Source organism: Pinus tabuliformis, chromosome Q, assembly GCF_031772625.1.
Source record: "Pinus tabuliformis cultivar Carrire ecotype Pingquan chromosome Q, CPIR1, whole genome shotgun sequence".
In the NCBI taxonomy this organism is placed as follows: domain Eukaryota; kingdom Viridiplantae; phylum Streptophyta; class Pinopsida; order Pinales; family Pinaceae; genus Pinus; species Pinus tabuliformis.
In genome coordinates this window covers 970,713,645-970,730,832 of record NC_142296.1, presented here as the reverse complement: position 1 = coordinate 970,730,832, position 17,188 = coordinate 970,713,645, and the positions used below count along the sequence as shown (strand labels likewise).

Below are 17,188 nucleotides of genomic sequence, written 5' to 3'. Positions count from 1 at the left end.
TGTTCTCTGTTGTAGATAATTGCAATTTTAAACTTTTTCAACATTTTCACATTACATTCACCCCATAACAACATATTATCGTTAGCAATTATGTAGAGAGAACAATAACATCAATAATGCAATAGAACAGTGAGAAACAACATAAGAAAAACATGCACAATAGAGACACTAGGATTTAGGTCAGAGACCAGGGAAAAACCCCATAAGGTGGAAAACCCAACCAATTTTTTCTTCTTTGATATTCATCAATAGTGTAGGTGAGATACAAAATATAATAAGAATGATATGCATCAATCACATCAGGCCTCCTAGGGCCAACCCAAGTCAGTTCATAACTTCGTTTGTGAACTGAACAAAACAAGTCCAAGAGAGCTGCTATCATATCATTGTCATATACAATATCACATCTACCATAGAGACACTGTCACATTTATCATCCATCATGTTATCACTGTCATCAAGAATATGTTATCATCAAGGTCACTATCACAGCCATACTGTCACGTCATGGACACTATAACACTGTTATGCATCATTCATCATGTCACTATCATCATGTAACATAAGCAAGGTCACTTTTACATGTATCATGGCAATATTACTATCACATGTATCTTGCCAAGATTACTCTCACATGTATTGGTTGAACATATATATCTCTGTCATCATACATCATAGATTATACATTGTGTATCACCACTATCATACGGACAATGGTAGATGCCATTATGTATCATAGCTATCAAGAGAGCAAGGTTATCATCATGTGTCATTGCATCACTGAGATAGGAGACTACTCAAATCATTGTAATCTTCTTGCAGAGATAGGAAAATTCATATTACTGAAATAGTGTCTATGCATCATAAAGTTGTAGACTTGTAACATCACAAAACTGTTATAAACTTCTTGCATTATAGAGATATAGTTTTCTTATCAATAGAGAATAGAGCATCAATACAAAGTTATTAACCTTATGTGATTGCAGAGATTATACATAGTGAGGCATCTAAATCAAACAACTGAATATGTACATGTGCTATAGTTAATTCAAACCACAGTGAAGGAGATTTGAGTCACGGAGTATGTAGCGGGCCATAGGGATTCAATAACGAGCCATATAGAGTAATGCTAGACCATACTGCAAAGAAATGCAGGCCTCGTTCATAGAGAAATATGAGCCCTTACCTCAGAGAAATGCAAACCATATCACAACAGAATGTGGGCCATACCACAAAGATCATTGAGCCATATACAAAGATCATAGATGCGAGCCTCAAAGTGATAGTGTGAGGCATAAACCCAAGCCTTAGAGCAAAGCCCCACAAACCCGAGCCTCATAGCGAGCCACAGGGTGATAGGCAAGCCATAGTAATCTATCCATAGACATGGAACCATATAAATGACAAGAAAAGCGAGCCACTGTATGCCCAAAATTAAATCATAGAAGATGGGTGCCATAAGAACTCGTCCAATCCATAGAAGATAAGCGAAATTGCTTGAGCCATAGAGACATACAAATTTCTTTGATCCACAGAGATATACAAATTTCTTTGATCCACAGATACATACAAATTTCTTTGATCCACAAAGACATACAAATGTCTTATCTCAAATGAGGTAGAGTCATTGCCAATATATAGTTGATCCTCCATGAAGGGTCATGACTATTAGGGCTAGCCAACATGAATTAGAGGGAACCATAAATTTTGTTAGTTTTTTTAGGATTAGACAAGTGTTCTAGCCTTGACTTTGGCCATAGAGGCTAAGGAACACAAAATATCCAAACGTAGAAAAAGCTCTAGGAGAAAACACCTAGAGATGGCTCAATTAAGTTAATTGATCAATAATTAGATATTTCCTAAGTCTAACTTAGGAAAAGTGATTAATTAACAACAATTAATTGAGAAAGGTGAGAATGCTCTAGAAACTCATAGGGATTGAGTTTGAGATGATCGTATTCGTTGATGGGGATCTAATTATGGTCGTTGGTTCACCAAAGAGAGAGTATAACAGTAGGGTGTTGGGGTGAAGATAGACACACTGTGAGGTCGAGTTCCTTGGCAGATCAAGCTACCCAGTTGCAGCGATTGAGCGAGGGAGAAAAGTTCGAGCTAGAAGGGACGCAGAGACAGAGAAGGGGTAGCAAAAGTGAATTCCAGAGGAGTTTCTAGTTCTGGAGAGGCAGCAACAAAGAGGTCGAGTTATTCTACTAGAGGCTGCGTAGGCAACTTTAGAGGGAAGTTCGATTTTGCTGAGGAGGAGGTCGATTCAGTTGCCAGAGGCCAGGATAATTTCCAGAGGGCCTGAGAATCTCTTGCAACAGTAGCAACAGGCAAGACATTTGATTCATAGGTAATTCCGGGCAGTGTGAGTTATAGGTTGTGCAGAGGTAGTGCAAAGGCTTGCGCAGAGGTATTCCAGGGCTAGTTTTTGAGCAACAATTGGTTGTAGGATTGCTTGTGGAGAAGGGAAAAAATTCCCTCAATAATTTTGGCCAAATTATTTTGCCGAGGATTACCAGTTTGACATCTAGATTGTACTTAGAAATTTCACTGCTACATAATAATAATAAAACCCTCATCTGCTGCACTAGTTTTCCCACATTGGGTTTTTTTGGGGACATTTGTCAAAAAATAATTGTCATTTTTATTGTGTGTGTGCATTATTTTCTTAGTTCCAGTTTTACTTTCGCAATTCATTTTATTTTTGGTGAAAATTGCAGTAGTGATTTTATTCGTTGTTTGTAATAGAAAATGAACTACACATAATAATATTCAATTAGAAGAATAGTTTCTAGTTGCTGCAATAGTGAAAATTTCACAAATTCAAATTTTGCTCATAATAAAATATATTTGCCACATAATAATATTTTCTTTTGACCAATTTGAATTTTCCTTTTGGGGTACAATGGGCTTCTTTTGGGGAAGAGGGTTTCTCATGGGAAATTCATCCTAGAGCTACCCCAATTTTTCAAGTTTCAACATTAGGAAGCTTCATGCATCACATGCAACATAAAATTTGTTGGCAACCTTTCACTCATGCATTACTATGCCCACGTCTCCCTTTGAAAATTGAATTTCGCATAAAGTATCCTCTTTTTGCCAAAATTTCAACATGGCATATCAAGTATGCATCATGCTAAATAAAATGAGACCTTGTTGAATTTTGGACTTGGAAACCCTATGCATTAGGATCTGTGAAGTGCCTTGGGAAATGTGAATTTTGTTGTGCATTGTGTGACTGCCACATGGAGAACTGAATTATATTGTACCACGGTCAAATGAGATGCATATAGACTCCATGACACATAACCATGTAGAAAAGACATAGGTGTGCTCAAGACATGGTTTGGACAAGCCCTACATAGTGTGATCACACCTACAAAACATATGGCTCCCAAAAACCATGTGTCCCAACAGATCTATCTCAAAGGCTCCAATCCTATCCAAGACGAAATGAATTGAGAGTGGGGACTAAAGGGACCAGGCATGGCCAACCATAAAGTAGTACACTATATACATAATCATTAGATGGCTTACAGTACTTTGGGACTTGCAACTCTCTGGTCTTACAGTGGTGTTATCTTGAAAATATATAGGGTACCTACCAGGAGGTAACAAGCCCCAATCTTTGACTGAAAAAATCCCATAGTAATTTTTCCAATTTCCAAATTGAGTATTGGAAGGGAACGACAAGACACATAGTATGCAGCACTCTCTTGAAGGATTTTCTAACCACTATAAGCTTACTAGCAAGTGGAAAATCCCAAAAATACTGACTTTGAAGCTTGCACTGCAGATTTTGGAGCCACCAATCCCACATGTCAACTAAGGAATTGCTGACACCAAAAGGAACTCCCAAACACTTGACAATCTGAAGATCATTATCTTGCCTCCAAGGATGAGTGAATCAAGTTCGCGCAACATCCATTCTGGTGAGAAAGATATCAGATTTCTAATTACTAATAATGACCGCTACAACAACACAACCATATCCAAGTAGTACAAAGTTGATTGAAAAAAATCAGCAGATAGCTGAATCGAGAGGAGAGAATCATAAATGCAGTGGTTATCTAACACTTCCCCTTCAAGTATGCTAATCACTCTCACTTGCCTTTGCATTCTGGCTGCATCAAGAAGGTAACTAACTCAGTGCATCAGTAGATAGCATGTATAGGTCAGGGGTTAGAAGCACCCATATCAAATAAATTTGTTCAAAATAATTTTATTTGAGAAGGCAGAATTCATTCACAGAAAAGGCAAGTCAATAGAGAAGAATGTCTTAACCATAGCCACAAATCAGGGTCCAAAATCTAGCCAGGAAAGGATGTCAATATTGAAAGATTAATCAACTGATTCAACTCCTTCAAAGGCTTTCTCAAAATCATTTCATGTAAGAGAATATCTTGCCTTTTGATATCTATGCATCTATTTATACATCCTTTGCACTGTGTTTTTTCAAAATATTTGGTACTCAACTTTGGATCTCCTATGATAGAGTCCGTTTTGGTGTTGAGACACTAAAGCTGCACCGCAACCCCATATAAATGAAATTGTTTTGACCAAAAGTGTCCTTTGATTATGCTCTACGAGTTTGAGTGAGAAGACAAGTTGTTTTAGAATTTGTGCAAGGGACCTAAGGGAAGATGAAAGTTGTGATCATTTGTTTTCTTGGAAGAAAATATAACAAGGGAGGATCGTGAAATTGTGACTTATAGTGAATATTATTAGAGATACTTGCTTATTCATTTATGTTGATATGAATACGTTCAAATTAGAATATGTGCACAAATGAAATGAATAAATATCTGTATTTTTTGTCTTCTCCCAGTGTATCCTCCAGAAATGAACGCAAAACTTATAGGAAATGAATAAATGACTGTATTTTTTGTCTTCTCCCAGTGTATCCTCCAGAAATTAATGCAAAACTTATAGGCCTTGGCATATATCATTTGACTATGTGTTCTATTGAACAATTTTTTTTAACATAGGATATTGAAATGTTTGCTTTTGTTGATCTCCAATTACCACTATTACATATTAGTAGTCTTTGATGCATTTCTATGCTTTCTCCTCCATTTCCTAGGTTGCAAATTCTCTATAGTAATATAGAACTTATAATCTAACTGACAAAACTGTTGATAGTCGAAGGAGGAGCAACTCCATTGCAACATTTTCTTTTACTTTGTCATTATGAACAAGACATTTGAAGATCTCTACTATAGTAAAGTTCACACTTTAATGACTTTGTTTTCTTTTACAGGCAAAGGAAAGAAAGAACAAACTTGCCAAGCTTAAGCATGATCTCAAAGAAATCCAAGGTGTATATTTGAATTATGACAATGTAACAAGATTTTTAGTTGCAAATAACATGAAATTTTGGTTATTGGCTACAAATTTTAACACATCATGGATAGATGACATGTTATCGAAGATGCTTCCACAAGTTGCTTCATGCAAGTGCAACTTCTTTGAGAATTCTGACAAATTGAGTTTAGAAGGACAAGTTAGAAATGTGGAAAGAGATACTTATAGTATTAACCAAGTTTTGTTTCGCCAATTTCTAAGACAAGGTATGATGAAATTACTTTCTTGAATTTTTATATTTAGTAGAAAGTTTAGTTGTTTGCTACTTCTCTAAGAGGATTGTGTTCATATATTTTTGTGCCACATTTTCAACATTCAAATGAATGACTAAAAGTTTCCCACTATTAGTTATCAATGACCATAAAATCAACTTGCATATAAAAATTGAAGCTATTTTATGAAGAGTAGTATATTACAACATCATAGATAATGACAAATTTGCCCCATATTGGATGTTTGTGTCAAATCTTGGCATGATCACCATGCATTTAATGTCTCATAATTGTTATTTTTCAGTTCATTTAACAAAGAGACTGAAGAACCATAAGGACTCAAGTGCAGGAAGCTATCTACCCAATGGTATGAATATTTTGTTGACATACTTTGGCTTTTTTAGCGTGTCATGAGAAATTATTGTAATTGTAATAATGAGTGGATTTGGTCTTTGCTATTGCTTTGTTTCTTTTTGATGTTCATAACGTATTTCTATTGACATACTAGATTTGAAGGTATCTTGGCAACCTTACAAATAAGTTGTAAGGTTGTTAAGACATATAATGAAATCTTAGAAAAGGACACACTGCTTTCTGTTACCCCTATGAGGAGGTTTTTAGATGCCTATGATAGATTATGGTTCATATTCATTGGCTTGAAGCAGATGTGGGGGACATTTTTATGGACATGCACACTTCCCTTGGAATTACCCTTATGATAATTCAATTGCACACTTCCCTTTGTTGAATTTTCAAGCGCAATAGATACAAGCACAGTATTTCTGAAATACTTGGTAATTACTCCTAATAATATATATCTTCTTTTAACCATTCCAATTTATCATTAAGCAGTTACACTTTTGAAATTCAATCATAAACCATAAAGACAGTAAAGAACACAATGCACAAAGAAAACACAAGAGTTACCCTACGAAAACCCACTTGGAGGAAAAACCCAACAACTTTTTTCTTATATAAATTCTTCAATTCAACAAGAGATACATATAATGTTGCTAGTCATCTATGACATCACACTGATCAAGCTATGGTCAAACCTCGTCCACAACCCTCAAGTCAAGTCAAGTCAAAACTTCAACCTTCTCAGATTTGCCCAGAATATGTTTGTAATATCCCAAACTAGGAAATACAATGAATATCAAAAACATGCACTAAGCTACAACAAGAAAATCCAACCATGTGAGCACAATTTACACAAGCAGAAATAGATCAGTAAATCATAGAATAGTAGCAACAAATCTGAGCCATTTTATTAAATTTTTCTTGGAGCTGAATACAATGGAGTAGAATGATAGAACCTGGGCTTGCTACTGCAAGCATGCAATACCCAGGTGAATATCTAAGCAAACTCCAACTGGAATAGGCCCAATCTGTCCAAATGCACTGCCCAAAAAATTTATGTTGTTGTTGCTGCTGGAGGCAAACTTTGAAATGATCCCTCAATAATGCTCCAAAAATTCTGAAAAATTAGGAGAAGGCTCCTCACACCCAATCCAACAAAACCCAGAAAAATATCAAGCTGAATCCACCAGTCACTGAAGCCCCAAAAATTGTGTGTAGTCCCCCCTCTCAATCTTCCACTGAGCTACAGAAATTGATCCACAGTAAAATGCACAATTTTCCCAAAGGGAAACTCCTCCAAAACCCCACGAAATTCCTTCCTCAAACTCTCAGCCAAAATCAGCTCCAATATCTGACACAACAATGCTGCTCAGCCCCTGCGCAGAAATTAGCCAATAAATCCCAACGCAGGCCCAAAGAAAAGAAATTTGGCCCACAAATCTCTAGCACTTCCAGCCTGGAAATTTCCCAAAATCAACTCGTCCTTCTCAAAGGAAAATATCCACAAAATAGCCAGCCTAGAAGACAACAATTTCTAGCTCCTCAAACCCTAGCGAAATCCTCCACTGCGTCCTCCAGAAACTTACACAGGCTGAAGAAAATATTGCGAAATCCCACACAATAAACTGAAATCTACCCACAATCTCTCTTCTTGAGTGGCACTCGAAGTCCCCTAAAGAAGCGCTGGAATTTCTGCCTGGAAATCCCTTGTGCTAAATAGCATTGGTTGACTTGGCTAAGCAACTCAAGAAAACTCTCCAATTCTGAAAATGAAATGCCAAGATGATCCAAAAATGAGGCTTTTCCCTTCCTTTTATAATTGTTGCTCAACCATCCTTGTGGGCTCCACCAATTCGACCCCCTTGCTTGACTCCTCTTTCATGTGGTTCAATTTCTCCTAGGGAGTTCGATTTCCTTCTTAAGTGACCCCCACAACTTAACTTCACTTTAATTTTTCCTTTTTCTCCTAAGTGTAACCTTTATTTTTTATCGAATCTAAATTTGAGCCTCCACAACTTATTTCTCCCAAGTTTTATTTACCAAATATTATATTAATCGCCAAAATTGCAAAATTGAGAATTTCTTTAGCAAAATTATTAATTGGGGACATGACAATCCTCCCCTCCCAAATGTTGCTTGTCCTCAAGAAACTGCAATGTTGGATGCTGTAAAATTTGTTCTCCCTCCCAAGTAGCATCCTCCTCTGGTAAATCTTTCCACCTGACAAGATACTCCCTGATAGTCCTGTTCCTGAGCCTTCTCTCCCTCTCCTGCAATATGGCCTCAGGTATCAAAATCAAATGACCCTCATCATCCAAGGGTGGCAACTTTGCTGCAGCTGTAACTTGCTGTCCCAAGGCCTTTTCAGGCAAGATACATGGAACACATTATGCACCTTGCTTCTTGGTGGAAGCTCTAGCTCATAAGCCACCTCCCCAACTCGCTTGATCACCCTATATGGTCCATAAAAACGGGTTTTGAGCTTCTCAGCTCCCTTCTGCTTCAATGTGGACTATCTGTATGGTTGGACATGCAAGAACACTAAGTCTCCAACCTCAAAATGCCTCTTCACACAGTGCTTGTCTGCATACATCTTGTACTGGTTCTGCGCTATCTGCAGGTTATCTTTGAGAGCCTTCAAGATATCTTGGCTCTCATGTATTCAATCCTTTGCCCTGGGCCTTGCTTGTCTCCAAAAGTCATGTTAGCAAATGATAATGCATCATGACCATAAAGAGCATGAAAAGGTGACATATTGATAGTGTTAAAATTGGCAACTAGGGCCAAACTCCATGTGGGTCACCTTATTTATGGCAATTGATATTTTTCTTGGATTCCTCTCTTCGAGAAATGTAGGATTGTTCTAAAGATCATCCGATTTCGACATGTATTTATGGATATATGAATTTATTTATATTATTGACAATTTGTCAAGGTCGGCCAGCAACCAAATTACCCCCAGTACAACCCCAACGTTGCATTTAAATAAAGGAGATGTCAAGTCATTTGAGACACACAACTCTTATGATCTCCCTTTCTCCACTCGTTTGGGTTTGTCTTCTCTCAAGGGAGATGTAGTGGAAAGGGTCATCTAAGAGAGCCCTAGACGCAATCATCAAATGTTCTCTAGCAACAGTTGAAGGAGAGCTCTAGTAGTAGTCTTGAGAAGAGATACAACCACAGTTGAAGGAGATTTGGCCGCAGTCAAAGGAGCCCTAATACACAACTAGAGGAGGAGCCCTAGCCACAACAAAGGGAGCCCTAACACAGCTAGATGAAGCCTATTGACAGCGTGAAAGAATTCGGGTTGTTGTAGTGGACAACGCAGTAATAGAGGTTGTTTCTAGGCATGGGTTAAGGACTGTTTACAGATAGGGAGCCACAGTCATAGGGTGAGGCAGTGCGTTGAAGAAGTCTACCCTCAAGACTCAGAATAGATCAACGTAGGGTTGAATTGTGTATACGTTTGGGTGCTACCAAGACCAGTCAGCTAAGCCGAGATCTTTAGGGAGGCAACGACTTTGTTTGGGTGTCATTTGAGCAGGCCAAAATCTACAACTAGCTGTTGTGCTAGGCTGCAAACCATAACACATAGCTAGAGGTTGTGTAAAGAGCAGTCTAGGTTGGACAGAATCTTTGGAAGGCAGCTTGGCATGCGAGAAGGGTCTCCAAGGTAAACTGCAGTCCTAAAACGACTTATCTCCTGACTATGTGGTGGAACTAAGGCTACAGGACATGCCCTAAACAGTAACACAACTAATCACTGTTCTAACATGTTGCAACAGTGGTATGTGAAGGGCTACTAGATTGATGAACTCCTAAAGGGTATGCTACAACACTCTTAGTGACTGTTTGAAGACCGTCATAAGAATTTAGGGCTGCATCAAGTGCCCTAATTAGAACAATCATCATTAGCAGAATGATGGACTTACTGCTGCTGTCATAAAATATCAGTTTTGTATATTTGTACTATCTCTCTTTGTGCTGAACTATTGAAGAATATAAGAAGATTTGATTAAGGGTTTCCCCACATTGGGGTTTGTCCCTGGTTGGTGCCACATCTTGTGTCCTCTTGTCTTGGCTTGTCTTCTACTGTTTATGTTTATGTTCTATCTACATTTTACTATCAAGCTAATGTGATTGCTAAACTAGACATTGATATTGGGCTTACAAGAAAATTGAAGTAAATTGCTCTTAAGCATAGAACATATAAAAAATTAACAGATAGATATATGGTGAGTGGTGTTGTAGCAGTACTCTCCCATGTGAAGCCACTTCACCCATGTGCGTTGCTGCCCCGTCACATAATTCCACAAATATCCCTCCAACCCTTTATTCACAATCTCAGTTTGCCAATATGCTTGAGGGTGGTAGCTAGTACTAGGAGTGAGCTCAGTGCCCATCAACTTGAATAACTCCTCCCAAACCCCAACATAAATCTAGTATCGATCATTGACTATGGTCTTGGGAAGACCATGCAACTTGAACACCTCTTTGAAGAAGAGCTTGGCTATCTGTGATGCTGAGGATCTAGAAGGAATGGCGAAGAAATGAGAAAACTTGGTCAGCCTGTCCACAACCACATATATGTAATCACGCCCCTACACAGCCGGAAGTCCCATGATGAAATCCATGGATATGCTCTCCCACTTCCTCTCCGGAATCAGAAGCGGCTGAAGTAGACCAACTGGATATGTCTTCTCTCCCTTATTCCTCTGACAAACATCACACTCCTGTACATGCCTCAGGACATCCTCCTTGAGGCCTCTCCAAGAAAAACGCTCCCTGATGGTCTGGTAGGTTTTGAAAAACCCTTGATGGCTTGCTATAGGTGAGTCGTGTGCCGCATGCAAAATCTTCTCCCTCAACTGCGAGTCTGGCACCAAGTATATCCTATCGTTATAATATATGACCTCATCTATCACTCGACACTTGTCATCCCCAAAAGTACCATCCAAGATCTTGGATGCCTATCGATCCTTGGAGTACTCTACTAACAACTGCACTTTCCAATCCTAGGTGATGTCCATAAGTGAGAGTGTCGCGGGCTTCCCGTATAGTACACCTGCTACCACATTATGCTTTCCCTTGACATACTCAATCTCAAAGTCATAGGCCTGTAACTTATTCACCCACTTCTGATGCCTCTCCTAAAACTCCTTTTGCTACAAAAAAAATTGAAGACTGTTGTGATTAGTCTTCAACTTGAACCTGTTGCCAACCAGATACCGTTGGAACTTGGTCAGTGCATGCATTATGGCCAACATATCTTCATCATAAATAGGATAGAATCTCTCATGTGGCAGTAGCTTTTGGCTCTCAAATGCAATCGGGTGGCCTTCCTGTGTCAATATTGCTCCAATTCCCTCTCCAGATGCATTGCACTCCAATACAAAGGGTTGTGAAAAATCCGGCAAGGCTAGAACCAGACAACTGCTCATCACTCTCTTGAGGTGCTAAAAGGCCTCCTGTGCCACGTCTGTCCACTCAAACGCCCCCTTATTCATCAAGTCTGTGAGGGGTGCTGCCAACTGTGAACTCCCTTCACAAATCTCCTATAGTAAGTGCATATGCCCAGGAAACCCCGCAACTCCGTCACATTCTTGGGTGTAGGCCAATCCAAGATAGCTCGAATCTTCTCTTGATGGACCCTGACTCCATCCTCTCCAATCACGTCCTAGATATAACATATTTGTCAAACCAAACTCACACTTGGACATGTTGACATAGAACTGACGTTCCTCCAACATGTGCAAGACCTCCAAGTGCTGCAAATGCTCGTCCCCTGCCTTGTTGTAAATCAAAATGTCATTGAAAAATACCAACACAAATCTACGCCACTGCTTGCATAACACATGGTTTATACAAGTCTGGAACATGGCTAGTGCATTGGTTAGCCCAAAGGACATCATCAAAAACTCAAAATGCCCGTAATGACATCCTAATGCAGTCTTCGGGATGTCCTGCTTCGTCACCCGAATTTGATGATATCCTTGGTGCAAATCTATCTTAGAGAATTATTTAGCTCCTCTAAGGTCATCCATCAACTCATCAATGCACGAAATCGGGTATCAGTTCTTCAGTGTCTTCTTATTCAGTGCCCTGTAATCGATGCACATGCAAAGCATCCCATCCTTCTTCTTCACCAACACAACTAAAGAAGCGAAGGGACAAGAATTGGATCTGATGTGTCCCAAACCTAGCAACTTTTGAATGGCTCTCTCTATCCTATCCCGATAGGCCTTGGGATGTCTGTAGGGTGTAGTGATGACTGCGTGCAAACCCTCCTCCAACTCTATAGTATGCTCAAACCCTTTATCTAGTGGACGTCTTGGGGTAATGTCACCGAACACTGCCTGAAGCTTCCCTATTAGTGCCAAAATGTCTGGATGTGGTTGTTGCTGCTTCCTTGTCTCAAAAATGTGCAACTCTACTACCCTTGCTATGTCCCCACGCCTCAAATCAACCTCCATCCTCTGTGATGATACTGTCTACGGTGGATATGACTGCATGCCCCTCAATAATATTGGTCTCCCATCTAGCCCCATGAACTCCATCTCTAACTTCTTCCAATTAGTGGTGATGCGTCCCAAAGAATATAGCCATTGAACACCCAACACCACATTGGTGTCCGACACATCAACCACAAAGAAATGATCTGTCATCTAATAATTCCCCATAGTTGGTGTCAAGCTGGGAACATATCTAGTGCACTGCATGGTTCGATCCCTTGGAACAAGCACTAAAAATCCCGCAAAAGTCTCTGTGTGTATGCCTCTCTGCTCCACCATCTGAGCATCAGTAAAATTGTGTGTAGCCCCACTGTCCACTAGCATTGAAGCACGTTGTCCCGGCATTGTGCTCCTGATCCGTAAGGTCAAGTACTTTGACACTCCCCGAAGTGAAGCTATGACCCCTCTTGTAGGCAGGAGATGTCCCCCAGTAGGTGGTGGTGGTGTTAGTCCTCCTCCTATACCTTGCGGCTTACTATCTCCTACATCGGCCACCTGCTCTACATCATCCCCAGGCTCACTATCTAAATGTTGTAGTTATTGATATATCCGATGTTTGGGATTGTTATTGTCTAGGAAATGGGGTGCTATTGTGTGAGGTCAACTCCAAATGGATCTATCTTACGCCATTATCCTGCAGCCTGATGGAACCCCATTTATCCTTTATAGGGAACCTCTATACCCAACTCACGTGGTGAAACCTGGTCCTATCCCATATTACAAGATTCCCAAGACTAAGAATCCTTCCCCTATTTTTCCCTATCAGGAAGTCCACATCCTTAAAAGACCAGATAAAAAAAAAGTAAGAAATAGGTGCAAAAACCTAAGGAATTCATGGTTGGGGATGTTGTGTTGGTTGATGAAAACCCAATCCCTGTCAAGATTCATGGTTAAGGTTGGTGAGGGATATTATTGCATCGCCAGACTTGACGATGTACTTGTTAGTTTTCGTAGCATCGGATGTGTTCTCGCCACGAAATTTGGTGAAGAGGCTAGAATACATGAAATCTCCAAAACCCATAAATCGTTTTTGGAAACTCCACCTAGAGATGGCTTAATTAGATTATTAACCAATTTTTAAATATTTCCTAAGTCTAAACTTGGGGAATATGGTTAATTAATCAGAATAAATTAAGTCAATGTGAGAATTCTCTAGAAACTCACACGGATCGACTCTAAGATGGTCCTAGCCTTTGATTAAGTTTTAATTTTGGCCGTTGGTGCTCCAATAGAGGATTATAAGAGGAAGTTGATGGGCACTTGGAGAATACACCAGTTGCAGATACTCAGTGATCTAGGCAGTTCGATTTTCTAGTAGTAGGTTATTTAGCAATGAGATCGAGCCAGTGATTGAGTAGCAGGTGGTAGAGGGGCAACATAGAGATTTTTTCGGAGGAGTTTCTAGTTTTGTAGGAGTCAAAAGAGGAGGCCAAAATTATTCTCCAGGAGGCTACACAGGGGTTGGGCAATGCGTCAAGAGGAGCAGTTTGATTTAGTTGAGGAGCGGGTTGTTTCAGGTGGTAGAGGTTGGGAAAATTTCTAGAGGGCCTGGATAGAGACTTCCAGTAGCAGAGACAGGAAGGATGTCTGATTTAGAGGGAGTTCCGAGTTGAGCGTACAAGGGATCGTGCAGGGCTTGCGCAGAGGGTGACGCAGTTCATTCCGGGGGTCAGTTTGTGAGCCTAGCCTAAGCCAAGTTTGCTTGGAGAGGAGGGTAAAATTCCCTCAGTTATTTTAACTAGCATTTCTCTCAGATAGAAATGCTAGTTTGGTGTCATTTTATTATACTCAGAATTTCTACTGCATAATAATAATAAAACCTTCACCTGTTGCACCAGTTTTCCCAAGTTGGGTTTTTTCGGGGATGATTGTCCAAAAATAATGTTGTCAAAATTTTGTGTGCGCTAGAATTTCTCTGTTTTTAGCTTTCTATATTTCCGCATTATTTTTATGGTGAAAATTGCAATTGTGATTTTATTCGTTGTTTGCCGTAGCAAATAAACTGCACAATTTTATTTATAGTTAGAAGAATAATTTCCATTTGTTGCAATCGATGAAATTTTTGTAAAATTATTGCCAGAGTAGGTCAAAATAAGTCGTATCACCCCTTTTCTTGACACTTGACACTATCATATGCATGTTAGAGTAGGATGCATTGCATATTGATTTTTGCATTAGAACATAACATCATATTATGACTTCATACTAGATTAGGTGGATTTAGATTGAATTTGCATTGTAAAGTAGATTTTATTTCCTGTTGATTTTATGGACTGACAGAAGCATGGGTGATCAGAGGACATTGTAAAAAGCATGCTGCCCCGTTTGCTTAATCTTTGATGTGTAGTAACAGGTCTGTGGTCTCAAGAGATTGTTGGTGTTCTCATAACCTCCTCGTTTGAGTACGTAGTTCTTGCACTCTACTGAGAGCTCATGTCCTAGTTGGAACCAGATGTTACCCACCACCAGTGGGTGGCCCCTATAGGAGAATTTTTCTCCTAGATTTGTCTTCAGCTGACAACCAACAACCCCTTGCAACCACCAGTTAGCTCAATGTGCCACCATTCTCTACCACTTGAGCTAACTATTATGTGCCCTTGCCCATTTGTTATGATTGTATGTTTGAAGGTGGGCCTTCCAACTCCGGAGGTATGGATTTTCATTATGTAATTGGGTGATTATGCTTGGTCTTCTTGGACACATTTGGACATGGATTAATGAGGGGATTTGGCGGAAAGAATGGACTTGGATTGTACTCTTGTTCCCTTTGTCCCAACTTGTTGGTTAATCTTGTATCCTAGTCTCATGGGATTTGCTCTATTGGCTACTAGATTTAGGAGTGACCTACATGGGAAACCTCGGTTTTGTTTGTCTGATACCATATATCTCACTCCCCTCCACTCATTACAACCCCTTTTCACACTTTTCCCATCCGGGTCCACATTTGTCCATTGGGTCCACAAGGTGTTAGCCTCCCCATCCCCTTCTCCACACTTTGGGTCAGCCCTAGAACGATGCCCCAGAGGTTGATGTAGCTAAAAAAAGGTTAAAAGCGTAATTTAGCCACTTATAACAGGAAATGTACCCTCAAAATGCAAAAGATGGCCAAGACATAAAAATTTAGTGCGTGGGCAAAAGCCAAACATGAGCTCTACCCCCTATCATTATGGCCATCACCCTGTTCCTTAGGGCCCCTATGTGTGCCCATTGCATCGTTAAAGAACCCATGATTGTCCCAACCTTTGGTGGGTGATAAAATACCCAACCTTAAGGGGGTAATTGTTGAAATTTCTAAGTCTGACACGTTAGAAATTCCCACTGCATTATCTGGTTTATTTTCTCCTACTTGTTCTTTTCATTAACAAATTATTTGTAAATATAAATACTGAAATAAACACAAATGAAACCTTAACTCATACAGATCAGTAACTGAAATAACTGAGACAAGCACACAAGGGACACCGTTATTTTTGGACAATCGTCCTCGGAAAAACCCAATGCGGGAAAACCGGTGCAACAAATTTGAGAGTTTTATTATTATGTAGTTTCTGAATACAACTAGGGTGCCAGATATGGATCACCCAGCAGAGAATGCCCTCGGCAGTAGTACCTATCCTCGGAGACAGATATTCCAGTTGATCAATCACCGGATGAACGATCCCACAACAACAATGGCATCTCCTTACCTGGATAGCGAAAGTTGCTCCAAGCTTCTTTGTTGATCTGCGTCACTCTGTAGGGACTGCGTCACCCTTCCCTACTCACCAGCACTTAGTCTGCCTCATGAAAATTCTCCCGGCGCTGCCTCTTGGCCTTGTGTTAGCTCTGCTAGCCTCTGCGCAACCACTGAAGCCTCTATGTCAACCCTCAGACCCTCTGCATCACCCACTCTGGCCTCTTCAGCCTCTACGCAGCTCCTAGCTGCCTCTGTGTAGGTCCCAGCTGCCTCTGTGTCAGCCTTCCCAAGCTCTGCGCTATCTCTCTGGAACTATCTCTACTCTATTATGTATTCTCGGTCTTGTGCCGAACTATCCCTCGCTACAACAGATCACTAGCTCGATTCTCTCAGCAAACCCCACTCTAGAAAATCGATCTGACAGATCAATTTGGTGTGTCTCCAACTGACCTTCAAGCCTCCTCTTATACTTTTCCTGTTGAGTCTTCAACGACCGAGATTAAGTCTCTAATCAACAGTTAAGATTAGATTTGTATTGATCCATGTCATTTAAAACATTCTCACCCAGTTTTATATTAATACCCATTAATATTTTAATTTTCCAAAGTTTAGACTTAGGAACCCCATTAAAAATATTAATTCTCTCCAACCGAGTGGAATTTCCCCAAACCGTTTCTGGGTCTTGGAGATCTTATGTTCTTGAGCCTCTCCACCAATTTTCATGGCTAGAGCATATCTGATGCTACCACAAATCAACACTCCCTCTTAGCGAGGAATGTGCTTTAGTAATGTTTCACCATGGAAACATCAAATTGATCCTCCGCACTGGTACCTGTGCTGATGCTTGGGCTGCTGCCTCACATCATCTACACTACTACTTCCTGTACTGCTGCCCATGACACTGCCACTACCACTACTACATCTGTACTACAACTCCCTCTCAATACGCTGTCCATGCTGCCCCTAGCATTGCCACTGCTAACTGCTGCACTGCAACTCAGTTACCGAGAAGTAAGTAACTACTTCTCCCAAATATTGACATCCAAGTCAGTCGAGAAGCC

The 17,188-nt window shown here is 40.1% G+C and overlaps 1 protein-coding gene across 7 annotated transcripts in view; it reads left to right on the top strand.

Annotated features, from left to right (window-relative positions):
- Nucleotides 1–17,188, top strand: part of LOC149222715 (protein MULTIPOLAR SPINDLE 1-like) — a 368,061-nt gene that overhangs the window by 54,438 nt on the left and 296,435 nt on the right. For 5 of the 7 annotated variants that reach the window (XM_089385595.1, XM_089385598.1, XM_089385593.1 and 2 more), the window contains exons 2-3: nt 5,264–5,573; nt 5,884–5,946. In XM_089385595.1, coding sequence (XP_089241721.1) covers nt 5,264–5,573; nt 5,884–5,946 — 373 coding nt within the window. The remainder of the gene's footprint in view (nt 1–5,263; nt 5,574–5,883; nt 5,947–17,188) is intronic. The other 2 variants (XM_089385594.1, XM_089385597.1) reach the window with 2 other exon arrangements.